At 44.4% G+C, this 15,910-nt stretch overlaps 1 protein-coding gene across 32 annotated transcripts in view; it reads left to right on the forward strand.

Moving 5' to 3' along the window:
* Positions 1–4,882: 4,882 nt before the first annotated feature.
* The window catches only part of CCDC91 (coiled-coil domain containing 91), a 348,878-nt gene continuing 337,850 nt past the window's right edge, over positions 4,883–15,910 (forward strand). For 6 of the 32 annotated variants that reach the window (XM_070049576.2, XM_051850365.3, XM_051850366.3 and 3 more), the window contains exon 1: positions 4,907–5,105. Coding sequence is in view for 3 of the 32 variants with exons in the window: in XM_070049577.2 (XP_069905678.1) it covers positions 13,667–13,730 (64 nt within the window). In the remaining 29 variants the exon portion in view is untranslated. Of the gene's footprint in view, positions 5,106–5,352; positions 5,710–13,657; positions 13,731–15,910 lie in introns of those variants that run through there. The other 26 variants (XM_051850358.3, XM_070049592.2, XM_089304790.1 and 23 more) reach the window with 19 other exon arrangements.

Here is a 15,910-nt window from a genome sequence, read left to right on the forward strand (position 1 = left end):
ATATTTGGTACCAGTGATGATAAGTAGAAAAATCAAATTCTATGCTGATTTGATTTGCAGGTTAACATAACTGAAGAATCCATGAGACAAAAAGGAAGGAGGCAGATAAATGCTTATTCCAAATGTCCCCAGTTTACATCCTCTGGCCTCCATAGTGTTAGAAATCTTCATTTGATCAGAGTTCTAGCTCCATGCTTCTTTCCTTTTCTTGTTCACAAGATGTTTGCTCTCAGCAACAAGGACCACAGCTTTTCTTCCTGACATCCAGGGAGAAAAAGACCCATCATCAAAAGGTCTTTGATGTTGATTTGCTCAATTTTAAACAATTTCTGGCAGCCAGTGAGACACTATTTAAGGAAGGAATAGATTCTCTTGATTTGACTAGCTTCAGAGATAAGGGTGAGGTTAATTCCACCCACACTTCTCAGGTGTGTGCTGCACAATGTAGAAAGAATGAAATAAACGTTCATTGTGTACTACAATCATTTTCAAAGTGTGTAAATATACAACTGTATTGCTTCGTTAGTTGGAATGGAAACAAAAAACTGGATCTGAGCATATGTAACAAGGAGTTGGACTCCATTTTTGATATTTGAGTGCCACAGCTTCCATGCCCTAACCTTTACTTTTTCCTTCCTACCCCACCTCTGTGCAAGCTTATAAGAAAGTTTGGATATTGCATATTTTGGTGCTTCTGGGAAATTCAAGCCACATAAGCCTTGCACTCATCTGGGAATTTTCACTCTAAATCCTGCCCTTGTCTCCAGCCCCTCTCTGCATCCATCAACCCAAAGAATCTTTGTCCTACTTTTTAAAGCATTTTTAGAGCTACCTGGGAAGCCCACCTGTTCTTCCTAAGGAGCCTCAGTATGAGAAATTTACACCCTCTTATACTCTCTTGGTGTATATTTGGTGTCATATAATTTTCAATATGAACTGAAGTTTGGGGGAACACCACATTGCTATAGGTGGTAGCAACAGTAAATACATCAATAATTAGCAAATAAAAGCAATAACTATTACAATAATTCATACAAAAAGTTGCGATTAGTACAACCCACATGCTATTATCTAAATCTTTGCATTTTTCCAAAATCCCTATGTTGAAGCTTAATCACCACTGTGATTGTGTGAGGTGGTAAGGCCTTGAGAGGTGGTTAAGTCATGAGGCATAGCTCTCAAGAGTGGGACTGTTGTCCCTACAGAAGACACCCTGTATCACTGCCTTTTCTCTTCCACCATGTAAGGAAATAATGATTTAGGAACCAGAAATCAGGCCCTCAGCAGAGGCTGAGCCTGCTGGCACCTTGCTCTTGAACTTCCCAGTGCCCAGAGCTGTGAGAAATAAATTTCTGTTGTTTATGAGCTGTGCAGTATTCATGATATTGCAGATGGACTAAGACACCACCCTTGGAGTGTTTCATTGTTATTATCACCAAGTGGACCGTCTCCCTCTTGAATCCCACTCTTCTTTGCATAGTACCAGAAACCTGGAATACGTCTTCAGTCCTTTCCTCTTTATTGCTGTTCAAATGCCTTCCAAATCAGCCTTGCCAACTTCATGGCTACCATCGTGGCTCATATCTTCATAAGTCCTCATTCTAATCATTTCATATCTTCCAACTGCTTTTTTCCAGTCTTCTCTGCTTTCCCCCCCAGTCTTAGCCACCTATCCCCTACCCAATAATCCATCTGTCTACTGCTGTGAAGCAATTTCCCCCGGGCTTGCTTGAATAATACGGCAGGACAGAATTGAAATCCCTTGGCGAAGTTTGCCAAACTCTTCATCATCCCATACACCCCCTTGTTTGCTTCCTCTCTACTTATCTGCAGAACATGTTCACCCCCATAGTTCATAGCCAAGGAAATACATGCAAATTTTATATTCTTTTTTTCTGGAGCATATTCATCTCTCCTTGGGCTGGCAAATTCCCACTGATTGTTCAAGGCTCCACCTGAGTTTTATACTTTATGAGAAGTACTTGCTATTTAAACCAGATTGAGTGAGGGGCTCCTCCTCCACATTTTAGCAATAAACATGATTTCTGTGCTTATTTTTGCTGTACTTTGTGACTTGATTATCTCTGTGCAGATTTGATCCTCTTGAGGATAGGTGCCATGTTTCTCATCTCAGGAGGACACAACCAACACTGTTAGCATGATCGTTCTGTAGATACATCCACAACATAGGTAGCCAACAATGGAAGATGGCTTATAAAAAGCACCCTGAAGAGTAATGGAGGCACATGCTGTAGAAGAGACAAGAAAAGGTGCAGTTGAGCAATTAGGGCCCTCACATGTTGCTGGTAGGAATGCGAAATGGTACAACCAGTTTGGAAAACAGTCTGGAAGTTGTTCAAAAGGTTAAGCATTGAGTCACAGTACAATTCAGCAATTCCACTCTTAGGTATTTGCCAAAGAGAAATGAAACCGTGTGTTGACATAGTAAGCTGCACGTGAGTGTCCACAGGAGCATTACTCACAATATCCAAAGAGTGGAAGCAATCCAACCTGTGAATGGATACCTGAACTTTAAAAAATTATTTTAAGTGAAAGAAGCCAATTACATAAGATCGTTTAAAGCCTGGTTCCAGGTACATGAAATTTCCAGGGTAGAAGAATGTGTATGGACAGAAAGTCGATTAGTGGATGCCTGGAGCTGGGGTGAGTAGGGAGGTGGGGTGAGGAGGGGTGGGGGGGTCGGGAGAGGGGTGGTGTGGGAAGTAACTGCCCAAGGGGTGGGATTTCTTTGTGAGCCTATGAAAATATTTGAAAATTACTGTGATGATGGCTGTACAGCTGTATGAATATCCTAAAATGAAGTGTAAATTTAAAAAGCACAGATTAATGTGGGGCTAGGAAAAAGATTTAATGAAAGTGGTAGGTTTGGATCAGTGATAAGTGAATGACATGAAAATCAGGTAGTGGGCTGTAGTGACTAAGCATGAAGCCCTTCTGTTAGACACATCTAGCGTTTTTTATTTTTTATTTTTTTAGATTTAAAAAGATTTATTCAAGTCAAGGACTTTCAGCCAGCATGACATGGAGGGGGGCTTCCAAGAGAGGAAAATCCCAGAGCACCCACTGGCACTGTGGTTTTAAGTACAGTTTTGAGGAACAAACTCAATCAATAAGGTGGGGGACAAACCCAACAAAAGACCTGGTTTACAATCCTTTACCCTATCTGGCTTGCTCAGGATAAACCAAAAAGCTATCCACAAGGGTGAGATAGGCAACTTGTTTTCACAATAAACTGTGAGCCCAGCAGGATGAAATCCCTCCCTTGCTATTCTCATAGACACATCCAGCTTTAAGTTCCACTCTGTTACTCGGGCAACTTATCCTCCTGAAGTATGTATCATTGTCAAAAAAGTGAGTATAGTGTGATGACAAATTAGATAATGTATTAAAAATACATAGCTTAATGCCAGGCACTTAGAAAATGCTCAATAAAAGTGAATTGCTATATAATAATATATAATATTATTATTATTACTACTATAGATCTGTTTAATATTGAACACTGCATTAGGTGGGACATACGGAGCATGTAGATAAAGCTATGGAATTTCCAGAAACTAACCTGAAGTTTCCAGCAAAAGAGATATGACAGACACAATGATATCAAAGGAACTGTACTCAGCTCAAAAAATATTTATTAATTGCCTCTTTGTTCTCATCACCAGACACTGCGCTAGATTTCTGGGGATGTATTGGATTGCAGGATGTACAAAGCAGAGGTTGTCCTTGACTTGGTGGTCTACAGCTACATGCAAGAAAGCATCGCGGTTCCTACGATGGAAAGAGGTGTGTGGCGCGCACCAGGAAGGAGGCAGGCAAGATCCAGGATACAGAAGTGAGCTGCTCAGGACTGAAACTGTTCGCTACGCACCCAGTTCTCTGCTTAGCAGAGGCGTGTCAGTACACAGAGCTCCTCCGCCACTGCAGAGTGTGCGTGTCTGAGCCAATTTTGCTCCAGTGAAAGAAGATAAAAACCATGTTCAGGATGTTAGAGTGCCTGCCACACAGTGACTACGAATATCCCAGAGCTGTATGCTCCCAGCACCCAGGTTTCTTGACTTTCTGATTAGATGGTAAGCTCCTTGAAGGCAAAGATCTTGAGGACGTCTTAGCACTATCGGATTGTCACAACATCCGGGACAGACTCACTACCGACTTGTTGAATGAACATTTTGCAACTTCCTCCTATGGTCAAAATGCAAGTGGCCTGTTAATTCGCTATTGAACTGGACCAAAATAGCCTCATAGCCATTCCACGTTTCAGATAAAAACCTGACAATTTTGCCATTCTTTATTTGTGCGGGCGAAGCTATTTGATTAAAAGCTCCGAAAAAACGGGGTGGCTTTGAGAGCCGAAAATAAACTCTGTGGCACCCAAGCTCAGGACACAAAGGACAGGTCAAGCGCTGAGTTCTTGAAGTCCGAGGAGTGTCCGGGCCGTCTCGCCCTGGACAGCCAGCAACACGAAGTCCAGGCAGCCGCTGTCCACGTACAACACGTCACGCACTCTGCTCAACTGCACATTTTATTGAACTCTGCTTCGAAGTGGCTGCAGAGGTCCGGTGGGCTCTGGTCAGGGCCAGCCCCTCAGAGACCCAGACGGGAGCGTCGTTTTCATTGGGGACATGACTGCATTCTCACGCTGAGGTAGGCAAGGACGTGCTGTTAATCCACAGGAGAAGTCCCTGAGAAGGGGTCGGGCCGTGCGAGCCTCCCGGACAGACCCCAACGGGGCAGCCCTCTGAACACCATCCGCGCCCGGGCTGGCGAGGTTGCGAACCTGCGGCCCCGGCTCAGGCCTCAGCCGGGGCCCACGTGACGCGCGCGTTCGCGTTGAGTGACGGGCGCAGGGTTGGGGGGCGGGCCTTGGCGGAAATCAACTTCCGGGGGCAGAGGTGTCGGACGCCGGGAGGTGTGAGGGCTGCCCCCGCTGGGGTGGCTGGGGCCGCGGTGTGCCCTGAGGGGCTGGGGTCGCGCCGGGCGTGGCGCCTCGGGGAGGTGTGCGTGTGCTGGGGGTGGCTCACCTGCCGCGGGGGGTGGTGAGCGGCGCGGCGGCGGCGGCGGCGAGCGGGAGCGGGGAGCAGGTAAATGGACGCTCGCCTTCCGGGCCTGGGGCTGGGGTCGGGGCCGCGCGGGGCGGGCGGGGGTCTGCGCAGCCCTCAGCGGCGGCGGCGGCCGGCCCGGGAGCCCGGGAGTCCGGGAGCCCGGGGGGCGCACGCCCGGCAGGAAGAGGCACCTGCACGTCGCCGACGCGAGTGCTTTCCACGGTCGTCTACGCACAAGTCCACGTGACCGTTGTGTCACCGCCGCGCCCACCGCACCCGAGACTTTGATCCCCGCCGCGGCGTCCCCGGACGCGCCGGGTTTTCGTTTGCCCCTTGCACGGCCGGGCACTCGCTCTGCGGCGGCCGCCCCCTAGGAAGCCACGTTAGCCCGTAGCGATCCGGAACACGCGTGGCCCCGAAAGTGGCCTTTCGGGGTTAAGGCAGGCGCCGGGGACGCTGCCCGGTGGCGAGGCGCCCTGCACCCCACAGGAAAGCTGTTTCCTCCACGTGTGCGCGTCGCCCGCCTCGGCCACGAGCCCTATTTTTGGCTCCCCTTTAAGGAGCAGCAGCTGCGGGGAGAGCAGCGCCCGGTGTTGATTTTGGTCGGATGACGTTGCCGCCGCCGCTCTCGCTCGCTTCCCTGGTGAGAGCCGGGGCGCAGCCTGGTTTCCTGGAGGGTGAAGTCTTGGCCGCCGCAGGACGTGACTCAGCGGCCCCTCACGGGTTCCAGCTCTCCGCTTTGTCCCGCGTCAGCCGTGCACACGCACGCACACAGGCCACCTTCCTCCCGGACGCGTGTGCGGGACGGGGCGTGACCCGTGGTGGGCTGGCGTTCACCTCCACCTGAGACAGCCCCCTACCCCCTTCCAGAATACTTGGTTGGGAGGGTTTCAGACCGACGCACTGGCTGTGCTGCCAGCGCTTGCCTTCCACCGCGGTGTCTGCTGCGTTGGGGAGATGGGTTGTACCGTACCTGTAAGGGAAATGGGGCGTGGGGAAGGCCAGGTAGGGTGCACCTGCGTGGTGCCAGCTAACCAGCTAGGTTGTGTGGTAGCGAATTGCCCTGGTTACAAAGTTTGGGATCCGCTAGGTTGGCTAGGAAGTTGTTCTGTGGGCTGGGAAATCTTAGGATGAGCTGGTTTCCTAGTAACAGTATAAGCCTAATGGAATAAACATAAAGAAAACAAAGTGATGAAAGTTATTACTTGACCTCTTCGCTTTTATTAAGTGGAAAGATGCATCTTACTGGAGTGACTGGCTTAAAGATTTGAGACTTTTTTTTAAAATGATCTGCATACTTAGCAAATGAAAGTACTGCAGAAAGTCATCATATAGGGACTTTTCTTTTTTTTGATAGTAGTAATAAAAAGAAGAAAGATGGCTAACAGCTTGTCTGGCGCTTAAATGGATTTGCCTACCGAGAGCTATCTTGTGTCCTGTCTTAAAGAGTTGTAAAGTACAGGGAATCATTATGGGTAAAGAAGACTTGGTGTCTTGTCTTGGAAGTGGAATTCCACATGAGAATGGACTGGGGCTCATGTGTTGGTTTCCATTTGGTAGAACCCCAGGGAGTGTTTTGGTAAGCTTGTAATCCCAGTGCTGCCTGTTCAGCCTGTTCCTCGTGACTTTTCATTTTTCCTTAAAGCTCATCAAAATTTTCAATTTTCTGTGCAGACACTGACAGATCTCATTAAGGAAACTTTTTACCAATGTGTGTATTTCCTCTTACTTACCAATGATAATTCTTAGGTTTATAGTACTTTACTGATTTTTGGTCTTGCTGCTGTTCCTCCCTCAATACTGTACCTGGTAAACTGGATCTAGCTCATTTACAAGGATTTATGTTTTTCAGAAGCACATATATTGTTTGTTTTAATATTTAGGCTAATTAACATATAGCTTACAACACATAGATTCTTTTTTTTTTTTTTAAAGATTTATTTATTTACTTGAAAGAGTTACACAGACGCAGAGGAGGGAGAGAGAGGTCTTCCATCTGCTGGTTCACTGCCCCAGATGGCCACATCAGCTGGAGCTGTGCTGATCCAAAGCCAGGAGCCAGGAGCTTCTTCCAGTTCTCCCACGCGCATACAGGGGCCCAAGGACTTGGGCCATCCTCTACTGCTTTCCCAGGCCATAGCAGAGAGCTAGATTGGAAGTGGAACAGCCGGGTCTCAAAATGGTGCCCATATGGGATGCCAGCACTGCAGGCGGTGGCTTTACCTGATATGCCACAGCGCCGGCCCCAACACATAGATTGTTAATGTATTGTCACATAAACTCTAACATGTGCATGTGGTCATACAATCATGACCACCACCTTCTAGACAAAAATACTTTCCCATCATTCCCGAAAGTTCCCTCTCTCTACCCTCACCGATAGGTGCTGACAATCTCTGGTCCCTTGTGTGTCCCTGTAGCTTTGCCTTTTCTGGAATGTCCTGTGCTTGGAGCCATACAGTATGTTGTAGCCTGTTGTTGGCTGATTTCTTCACTGAACGCTTTTGTCACTCGTTGATGCACATACCAGTGTGATGTTCGTTTTTATTGCCAAGTAGTGTTTTATTGTGAAAATTTGATAGTATTTTTATCTGTTTGCTAATTGGCGGACATTTAGTTTGTTTCCGGTGTCTTGCATGTAGGAATGAAGCTGCTGTACTCATTCGTGTGCAGTTCTTTGTACATTGGTGCACAAGTGTTTGTGTAGACCTACTCCTTTCTCTTGGTTAACTACCTAGGAGTAGAAGCGGCAAGTGCATGTTCAATTTTGTAAGAACCAAACTCTTGTTTAAGGTAGCTGTTTTCATTTTGCAGTCCCACTAATGGTGTTTAATGGTTGCAGTTATGCGGCATTTTGGTCAGCACTTGTCATTTTATTTATATTATTAGCTGTTCTAATAGATAATTATAGATAAGTCATCTCCGTTTCAGTTTGAATGTTTCTGTTGACTAATGTGTTGAAATCTCTTCCTGTGCTGTCATTTGCCATCTGTGACTCCTCTTTGTTGAAGTGCCTATTCACATCTTTTATCCATTTTGTAATTTTTAAATATTAAGTTGTAAGAGTTTTATACAGTCTGGATACAAATCTTTTATCTATACATGTTCACAAATACTGTCTTTGAGTTTGTGGTTTGTCTTCATTTTTCAAAACAGTCTTCCTAAGAGTCCAAGTTTTCAGTTCCGAGGAAGTCCAGTTTATCAGTTTTTTGTTTTATAACTTGTGCTTTGTGTCCCAAAAAATTCTGTAGCCCAACTCAACATTGCGAAGGTTATTTGTTCTGTTTTCGTCTATAACTTTCGTATTGTTATGGATTTTTTATTTAGGTCTGTGATCATTTTGAGTTAACTTTTTATACCGCGTGGAGTGGATGAAGTTTCTCTCCCCAGCTCTGCCCTTGCTTCCTAATATGGATGCCAACTTCTCCTTATACTTGTTGAAAAGACAATTACTTTTTCTTTTAAGATGTATTCATTTCTTATTTGTTTGAAAGGCAGAGTTAGAAGCAGAGACAGAGAGAGAGAGAGAGAGAGAGAGAGAGAGAGAGGTCTTCCATCCGCTGGTTCACTCCCCAAATGGCTGCAACGGCTGGAGCTGGGCCCATTGGAAGTAGAACAGCTGGGACTTGAACTGGCACCCATATAGATGCCAGCCAGCACTGCAGGCAGTGGCTTTACCTGCTGTGCACAGTGCTGGCCTGAAAAGACAGTTTTTGCTGTTTTCCTTTGTGAATTTTTTTGGCACTTTTGCCAAAAATCAATTATGCATGTGTGACTCTATTTCTAGATCCTCTGTTCCAGCTTTTGTGTATGTCTCCTGTGGCCAGAATCACACAGTCTTTGTTACTGTAGCATCTAGTGTGTCTTTTTTTTAAGGATTTATTTATTTATTTGGAAGTCAGGGTTACACAGATAAGGAGAGGCAGAGATAAAGAGAGGTGTTGCATCTGCTGGTTCACGCCCCAGTTGCCTGCAATGGTCAGAGCTATGCCCATCCGAAACTGGAAACCAGGAGCTTCTTGTGGGTCTCTCACACAGGTGCATGGGCCCAAGGACTTGGGCCATCTTCTTCTGCTTTCCCAGGCCATAGCAAAGAGCTGGGTTGGAAGTGGAGCAGCTGGGTCTCGAACCGGTGCCCATGTGGGATGCCGGCATTGCAAGTGGCAGCTTTACCCGCTTTGCCTCAGCACCCGCCCCCTAGTGTGTCTTGAAATCCGTAATCGGGGTCCTCCAACTTGTGTTGTCTTTTAGATTGTTTCAGCTCCTTCCTTTTCCATGCCGTTTTTAGAACCAGCATATCTCTTTCTATAGAAAAGCTTCGTGGGATGATTTATACTGCTTTGCAATTATGTATTAATTTGGGATGATTGACATCTTAGCTGTTGTTTTTTAATTAATAAAATACCTGTTTCGTTTAAGTCTGATTTATCTTTTTTTTAAGTTTTAATAAAAATTTTGCACTTAGGTTTGTATGTAATTGCTTCATGTTATTTGGTGCCATTATAAATGAAATCTTTTAAAACACCTCAATTTCCAGTTGTTTCCATAAATAAATCAGTGTATATGTAAATATTGAATCTGAAACTAGCAGTTTTTGAAGACTAACTGGCATTTTCTGCATGGACCAAGTCATATAGACACTAAGTCAGATTTTCCCATCTGTTTGCCTTTGCTTGCTTGCTTGTCTCATTGTGTTGGCTAGGACCTCTAGTTACATGGAATAGGACAAGTAAGAACGGACGTCCTTGTCCTGGTAGTCATCTCAGCAGAGAAGGCATGATTTGCTACTGTGTTGTCAGCTGTATATTTTCTGCAGATACTTTTTTTTTTTTCTGAACAGATAGAGGAAGAACTCCAGTTCCTCATTTGCTCAGATTTTCTTTCCTTTTGAAATTTTATTTCATAAATGAATATGGAATTGCTTTTTGGATTATAAGTTGATTATAATAGAGAATTTAAAAATAAGTAATCCTATAAAGAAGAGTCTCCCTGTTTCCATTAACCTGAGATAGCTTGTACTAACATTTTCATGGTCTTTCTGTCAATGTTTTATACATACTTTATTAAATGAAAATTTAAATTTTGCTTTATGTTTCGCCCTTTTTCACTCAGCTTCACATTGTGAGTACTTATTATACCCCAGATTGTTTTGACAATCTGATTGTAATGCTTATAGACTAATGTAATATGGCTGTGCTATTGTGTAGTTATGTTATTTTTGCCAGATAGTAAAATTGTATTAAGTTTTCCTCATGGAAACTAATACTAATCTTTGTGCCTAACTCTGAGAATTTTCATTTCTAAAAAATTGGTTATCACTGAAGTTGTATGAAATTTTTTCAGGTTCTCAGTGCACATTGACTTTTTATTTCATTTGGTATATTTTTGTTGTTGTTTATTTGAAAGGTAGAAACAGAGGGAAATGGAAGGGGCAGGGGAGAGAGAGACATCTCCCATTTATCGGTTCACTCCTCAAATACTGGCAGCAGCCAGAGCAGGACCAGATTGATGTCACAGTTGGGAACTCAGTCTGGTCTCCTACCTGGGTTACAGGAATCCAAGCACTGATGTCAGCACCCACTGCCTCCAGGGTGTACATCTGCGGGAAGCTGGAATCAGGTGAGGAGGCAGTACAACCCAGGGAGACAAACGGGATATGGACGTGCCCAGTGGCATCTTAACCACCGTACCAAATGCCCACCCCGTTTGGTGTTTCTGAAATTTGTTGTCTAGCTGTTTATTTTTACAAATTTGGTGTCACTATCAAGGTAGAATACTTGAAACTTTTTAAGGAATACTTGAATCCAGAAACTTGAAGTTTGTTAGAGATTACGTAGTTCAAAACATTTTTTTTGGCCGGCGCCGTGGCTCACTAGGCTAATCCTCCACCTTGCGGCGCCGGCACACCGGGTTCTAGTCCCGGTTGGGGCGCCGGATTCTGTCCCGGTTGCCCCTCTTCCAGGCCAGCTCTCTGCTATGGCCAGGGAGTGCAGTGGAGGATGGCCCAGGTGCTTGGGCCCTGCACCCCATGGGAGACCAGGAAAAGCACCTGGCTCCTGGCTCCTGCCAGGATCAGCGCGGTGCGCCGGCTGCAGCGGCGGCCATTGGAGGGTGAACCAACGGCAAAGGAAGACCTTTCTCTCTCTGTCTCTCTCTCTCTCACTGTCCACTCTGCCTGTCAAAAAAAAAAAAAAAAAAAAAAAAAAAAAAAAAACATTTTTTTTTACAGGTTTAGGGTCTGGGATAATTAAATTACTTTTCTGTTCCCAGAAGTACTGTGTTACTGTGGCCTAGATGCATTCTCTATGATATAAGATACAATCCATACCTGATGTGAACCGTGGAAGTCTTTTTGTCTGATATCATGCACAGTTCTTTTATGTATGTTGTTTTATTGAATTCCAACCACTGCTGTTTGGCAGTGGCATTTTCCCCTTTTCATAGGCAAGAAAACAGTGTGCGACAAGTGAACAAACTCACAGGGGATTGTGTTGATAGTGAGCAGTAGAGCTGGAGTTTGAGCGCAAATATTCCTTAATCTGTGCTTTTGGTTGTAGACTATACTACCAGTATTAAATTCTTTTCAGTATTTTGTATTTATTATGATTACTTTGATTCTGTGTACTAATTTCAATGCTTAAGATAAACTTACTAAGAAATAATGACATCACCATGAGAAGGCGTCATGTGAGCCCAAATTTGTGTCCTTTGAAGTCTTTTTTATTCCCATTAGTTTCAATTTTTCTTGACCTGTATATGGTCTTTCTTCCCTGTCAAAGTTTCACTAAAAGATCAAAGGCTGTTGGCCATGTGGCATCGGATCTTACTTAAAGGATTAAGGACACGTTTATTGTCACTAACAGAGAATCCATTGATTTCAAACTTTTGAAATGAGAAAAATCTTTTTTATTAATGTTTAATAAATGAGGACCAGATATTATACTAGCTGCTTTCAAATATACCGTGTTATAAATTGGGTAAAACAGTTTGTTTTCCTTAGAAGGCTGTACACATTTTGCTATTTGTAGCGAGCATTTCAACACAGAGTATGAAGAAAATAATAACTTAATTTGTGGAGTGTGGACTCACCGTTTGCTTGAGGTGCCGAAGTGGTTGACTTTCTTCTGTCTGCGATCACCTATGGAAAGTGCCTTGATAATGGAGATGCTGGCCAGAAGGGCAGAGAGCAAGCGTGCTTTACTTTCGTGTTAGAAGAATTCAGAACTGCAACTGTAGTACAGACGGTGCTGCAGTATCACATGGGATCCACGTTTCACTGAAGGATGAGGGTTTACGTGAACACTATTGAGCTACAGGCTTAGAATCAATAACAGATAGTGATTAAAGGTGAGATTAGTGCCACTTAATTATGAATTTGATAAAGGAAACTTAAAATGAGGTCATACCTTTTGTCATTTTCCCCAGTTGAGTTTGAAAAAATAAGCCCGTGAAAGCTCAGAGACATTAAATGGGCCACCCTGAGCCAGAAGAGAGGTTATAATAAACTCTCCTATTCCGCAAAGTTGAGAAAAGTGTTTAACCACTAGTGCTGGTTTTTATGAGAAATTTAGATGCTTTACTTTTTTTTTTTTTTTAATTTAAGATTTAATTATTTGAGAGAGAGAGGAGGGAGAGAGAAAGAGGTCTTCCATCTGCTGGTTCACCGCTCAGATGGCCTCAACAGCCAGGGCTGAGCAGGCCAGAAGCCAGGAGCCAGAAGCTTCTTTCTAGGTTTTTCCCACGTGGATGCAGGGGCACTTGAGCCATCTGCTGCTGCCCTCTTAGGCCAACAGCAGGGAGCTGGATCAGAAGTGGAGCAGTATGCCACAACACTGCCCCCTAGATGCTCTAAGTTTTGCCTGTAAGAAGAGATTTATTAATTTCTTTTTATTCATTCTGCCAGTTTCTGCCTTTTGATTGGATTGTTGAATCTGTTTACAGTTAATGTAATTACTCATAAGGTCCAGGGCTTTAGGCCTGCATTCTGTTGTTTGTTTTCAGTTATGCCCTTAGTGAGTTTGTTGTTCATTAATTTCTTTACCACTGCTTTCTCTGCCAACTCTCCCCTTGTTACTTTTTTACTATAGATTTTTCTTTTGAGTTATGTTCTTAGCAGTTGCCCTGGGAATTACAAATAACATCTTGATTTATAACAGCTTAGTTAGTTTGTTAAAGCTTCACTCCTGACAGCTCCATTCTTCTGTGCTGCTGTTACACACCGTCCAGTTCTTTACATTGATGCTCATCACTCCAGAATTAGAATTTTCACTCTATGCGGCTGTCACAGATGTATACGCACCTTGTTCTGTCCTTTCTGTTGACTTATGCCGTCACCTTTACCAGTGCTTTGACCTGGTACTGCCGCTGGCCCTTTCATTTCAGCATGAGGGATTCCTAGGAGTGTTTCTCCTACATAAGATCTACTAGCAGTAAGTTTTCTCTCTCTCTCTCTCTCTCTCTCTCTGTGTGTGTGTGTGTGTATGTTTATTGGAAAACTCTTAAAATTTTGTCCTCACATCAAGATTAGTTGTGCTGATTTTGGAATTGAGTTGTTTCTTTCAGGTTTTTGTTTTCTTCCTTTACCTCCCCAGGTGACTGCAATGGTTGAGGCTGGGTCTGGGCAGGCTGAAGCTAGGAGCCTGGAACTCTATCCAGGTCTCCCAGGTGGGTGCAAGAGCCCTGGCACTTGGGCCATTTTCTGCTGCTTTCCCAGGGGCATTAACAGGGAGCTGGATCTGAAGCTTAGCAGCTGCAACTGGAACCATTGCTCCAGTGTGGGATGTGACAAAGGAATTGCAATGAGTAGCTTAACTTGCTGAGCTGCAATAGTGACTAACCGCGCCCCCCCCCCCCCATACCATGGTTATAATGAGAACTTAGATATCAAATCTTTTTTTCTTAATTTTATTTGAAAGGCAAAGTGAGAGAAGGACAGAGGGAGAGCTTCATCTGTTGATTCACTCCCCAAATCATTGCTGCAACCAGAGCTGGGTCAAGCCAAAGTCAGGAGCCAGGAGCTTCTTCTGGATCACCCATGTGGTTACAGGGACCCAAGGACGTGGCCGTCTTTGGCTGCTCTCTCAGTTGCATTAGCAGGGAGCTGAATCTGAAGTGGATCAGTGGGACAGGAACTGGCGCTCAATGGGAGATATGGACACTGCAAATGGCAGCTTAATGCTCTGCACTACAACACTGCCCCAAGATGTCAGATTTTTTTTTAAAAAGATTTATTTATTTATTTGAAAGAGTTACACAGAAGGAGAGGCAGAGACAGAGAGAGAGTGTTCTTCCATCCATTGGTTCACTCCTCAGTTGACTGCAACGGCCAGAGTTGCACCGATCTGAAGCCAAGAGCCAGGAGCTTCTTCCAGATCTCCCACAGAGGTGCAGGAGTCCAAGGACTTGGACTGTTTTCTGCTGCTTTCCCAGGCCATAGCAGAGAGCTGGATTGGAAGTGGAGCAGCTGGGACTCAAACCGGCACCCATATGGGATGCTGGCACTGCAGGCGGCGGCCCCAAGATGTCAGATCTTAATGAGGATTTTTCAACTAAGTTGCCTCTCTCTTGCTGCTTTTCTAGAAGTTTAGCTATGACATATCAAAGTGTGACTCCAACTTTCTCCATTTGGATTTTGTTGAGCTTCTTGGATGTGTAGATGAATGTCACTGGATTTGTGAAGTTTTCTTGCATTATTATTGAAGTGTTCTTTCTACCCTTACTTTTCTCTCCTTTTTTTTTTTTTTGTACTCTTATTAACATATGCACAGGTATGCCTGAAAATTTCATGCAGATTTCTGATGTTCTCTTCATTTTTTTTTTTAAAAAGATTTATTTATTTATTTAAAGGCAGAATTCCAGAGAGGCTGAAGCGAAGGCAGAAGGAAAAGTCTTCCATCTGCTGGCTCAGTCCCCAAATGGCCGCAATGGCCAGAGCTGGGCCGATCTGAATCTAGAGGCAGGAGCTTCTATCAAGTCTCCCACACGGGTACAGGGGCCCAAGGACTTGGGCCATTTTCCACTGCTTTCCCAGGCCATTGCAGAGAGCTAGATCAGAAGTGGAGTAGCCAGGTCTCGAACTGGTGCTTATACGGGATGCTAGCAATGCAGGTAGTGGCTTTACCCTCCATGCCACAGTCCCAGCCCCATCTCTTCATTTGCTGAAAGATTTATTTATTTATTTGAAAGAGTGACACAGAAGGAAAAACAGAAGCGAAAAAGATTCTTCCGTCCACCAGTTCACTTCCAAAGTGGCCACAACAGCCTAGGACTGGGTTAGGCTGAAGCCAGGAGCCAGTAGCTCCATCTTGAGCCTCTCAGGAGGGTGGCAGGGGCCCAAGAACCTGGGCCATCCCATGCTGCTTTCCGAGGTGCATTCTCAGGGAGCTAGATCCGAAGAGCAGCAGCCAGGATATGCCAGTGGGAACTCCGATATTTGGTGCCAGTGTCGCAGGTGGCTGCTTAACCTGTGCCGCAGTGCTGGCTCTGTCAATTCATTTTTCTTCATTCTGTTTTCTTTTTGTTCCTCAGGATGAATACTCTTAACTGACCTACCTTCAAGGTCACTGATTCTTCTTTCCACACAAATGTGCTGTCAAATCCTTCCAGGGAAATTTTTAATTGAGTTATTGCGCATTTAAACTGGGATTTCTCTTTGTTACTTTTCAATGATTTCTGTCTTTTAACAGTCTGTACTTTGTAAGATTTTGTTATCGTACTTTATTAAGACATGATTTTCTTTAGCTCTTTGAGGCTTTGTGAGCATTTTTAGAGTATCTGTTTTTTTTTTTTTAATTGATTATTTATTCATTTGAAAGGCAGAATTGCAAGAGAGACAGTGGGAGATC

This window comes from Oryctolagus cuniculus, chromosome 9, assembly GCF_051225735.1.
Source record: "Oryctolagus cuniculus isolate XC-2025 breed Fujian yellow rabbit chromosome 9, ASM5122573v1, whole genome shotgun sequence".
Lineage (NCBI taxonomy): Eukaryota > Metazoa > Chordata > Mammalia > Lagomorpha > Leporidae > Oryctolagus > Oryctolagus cuniculus.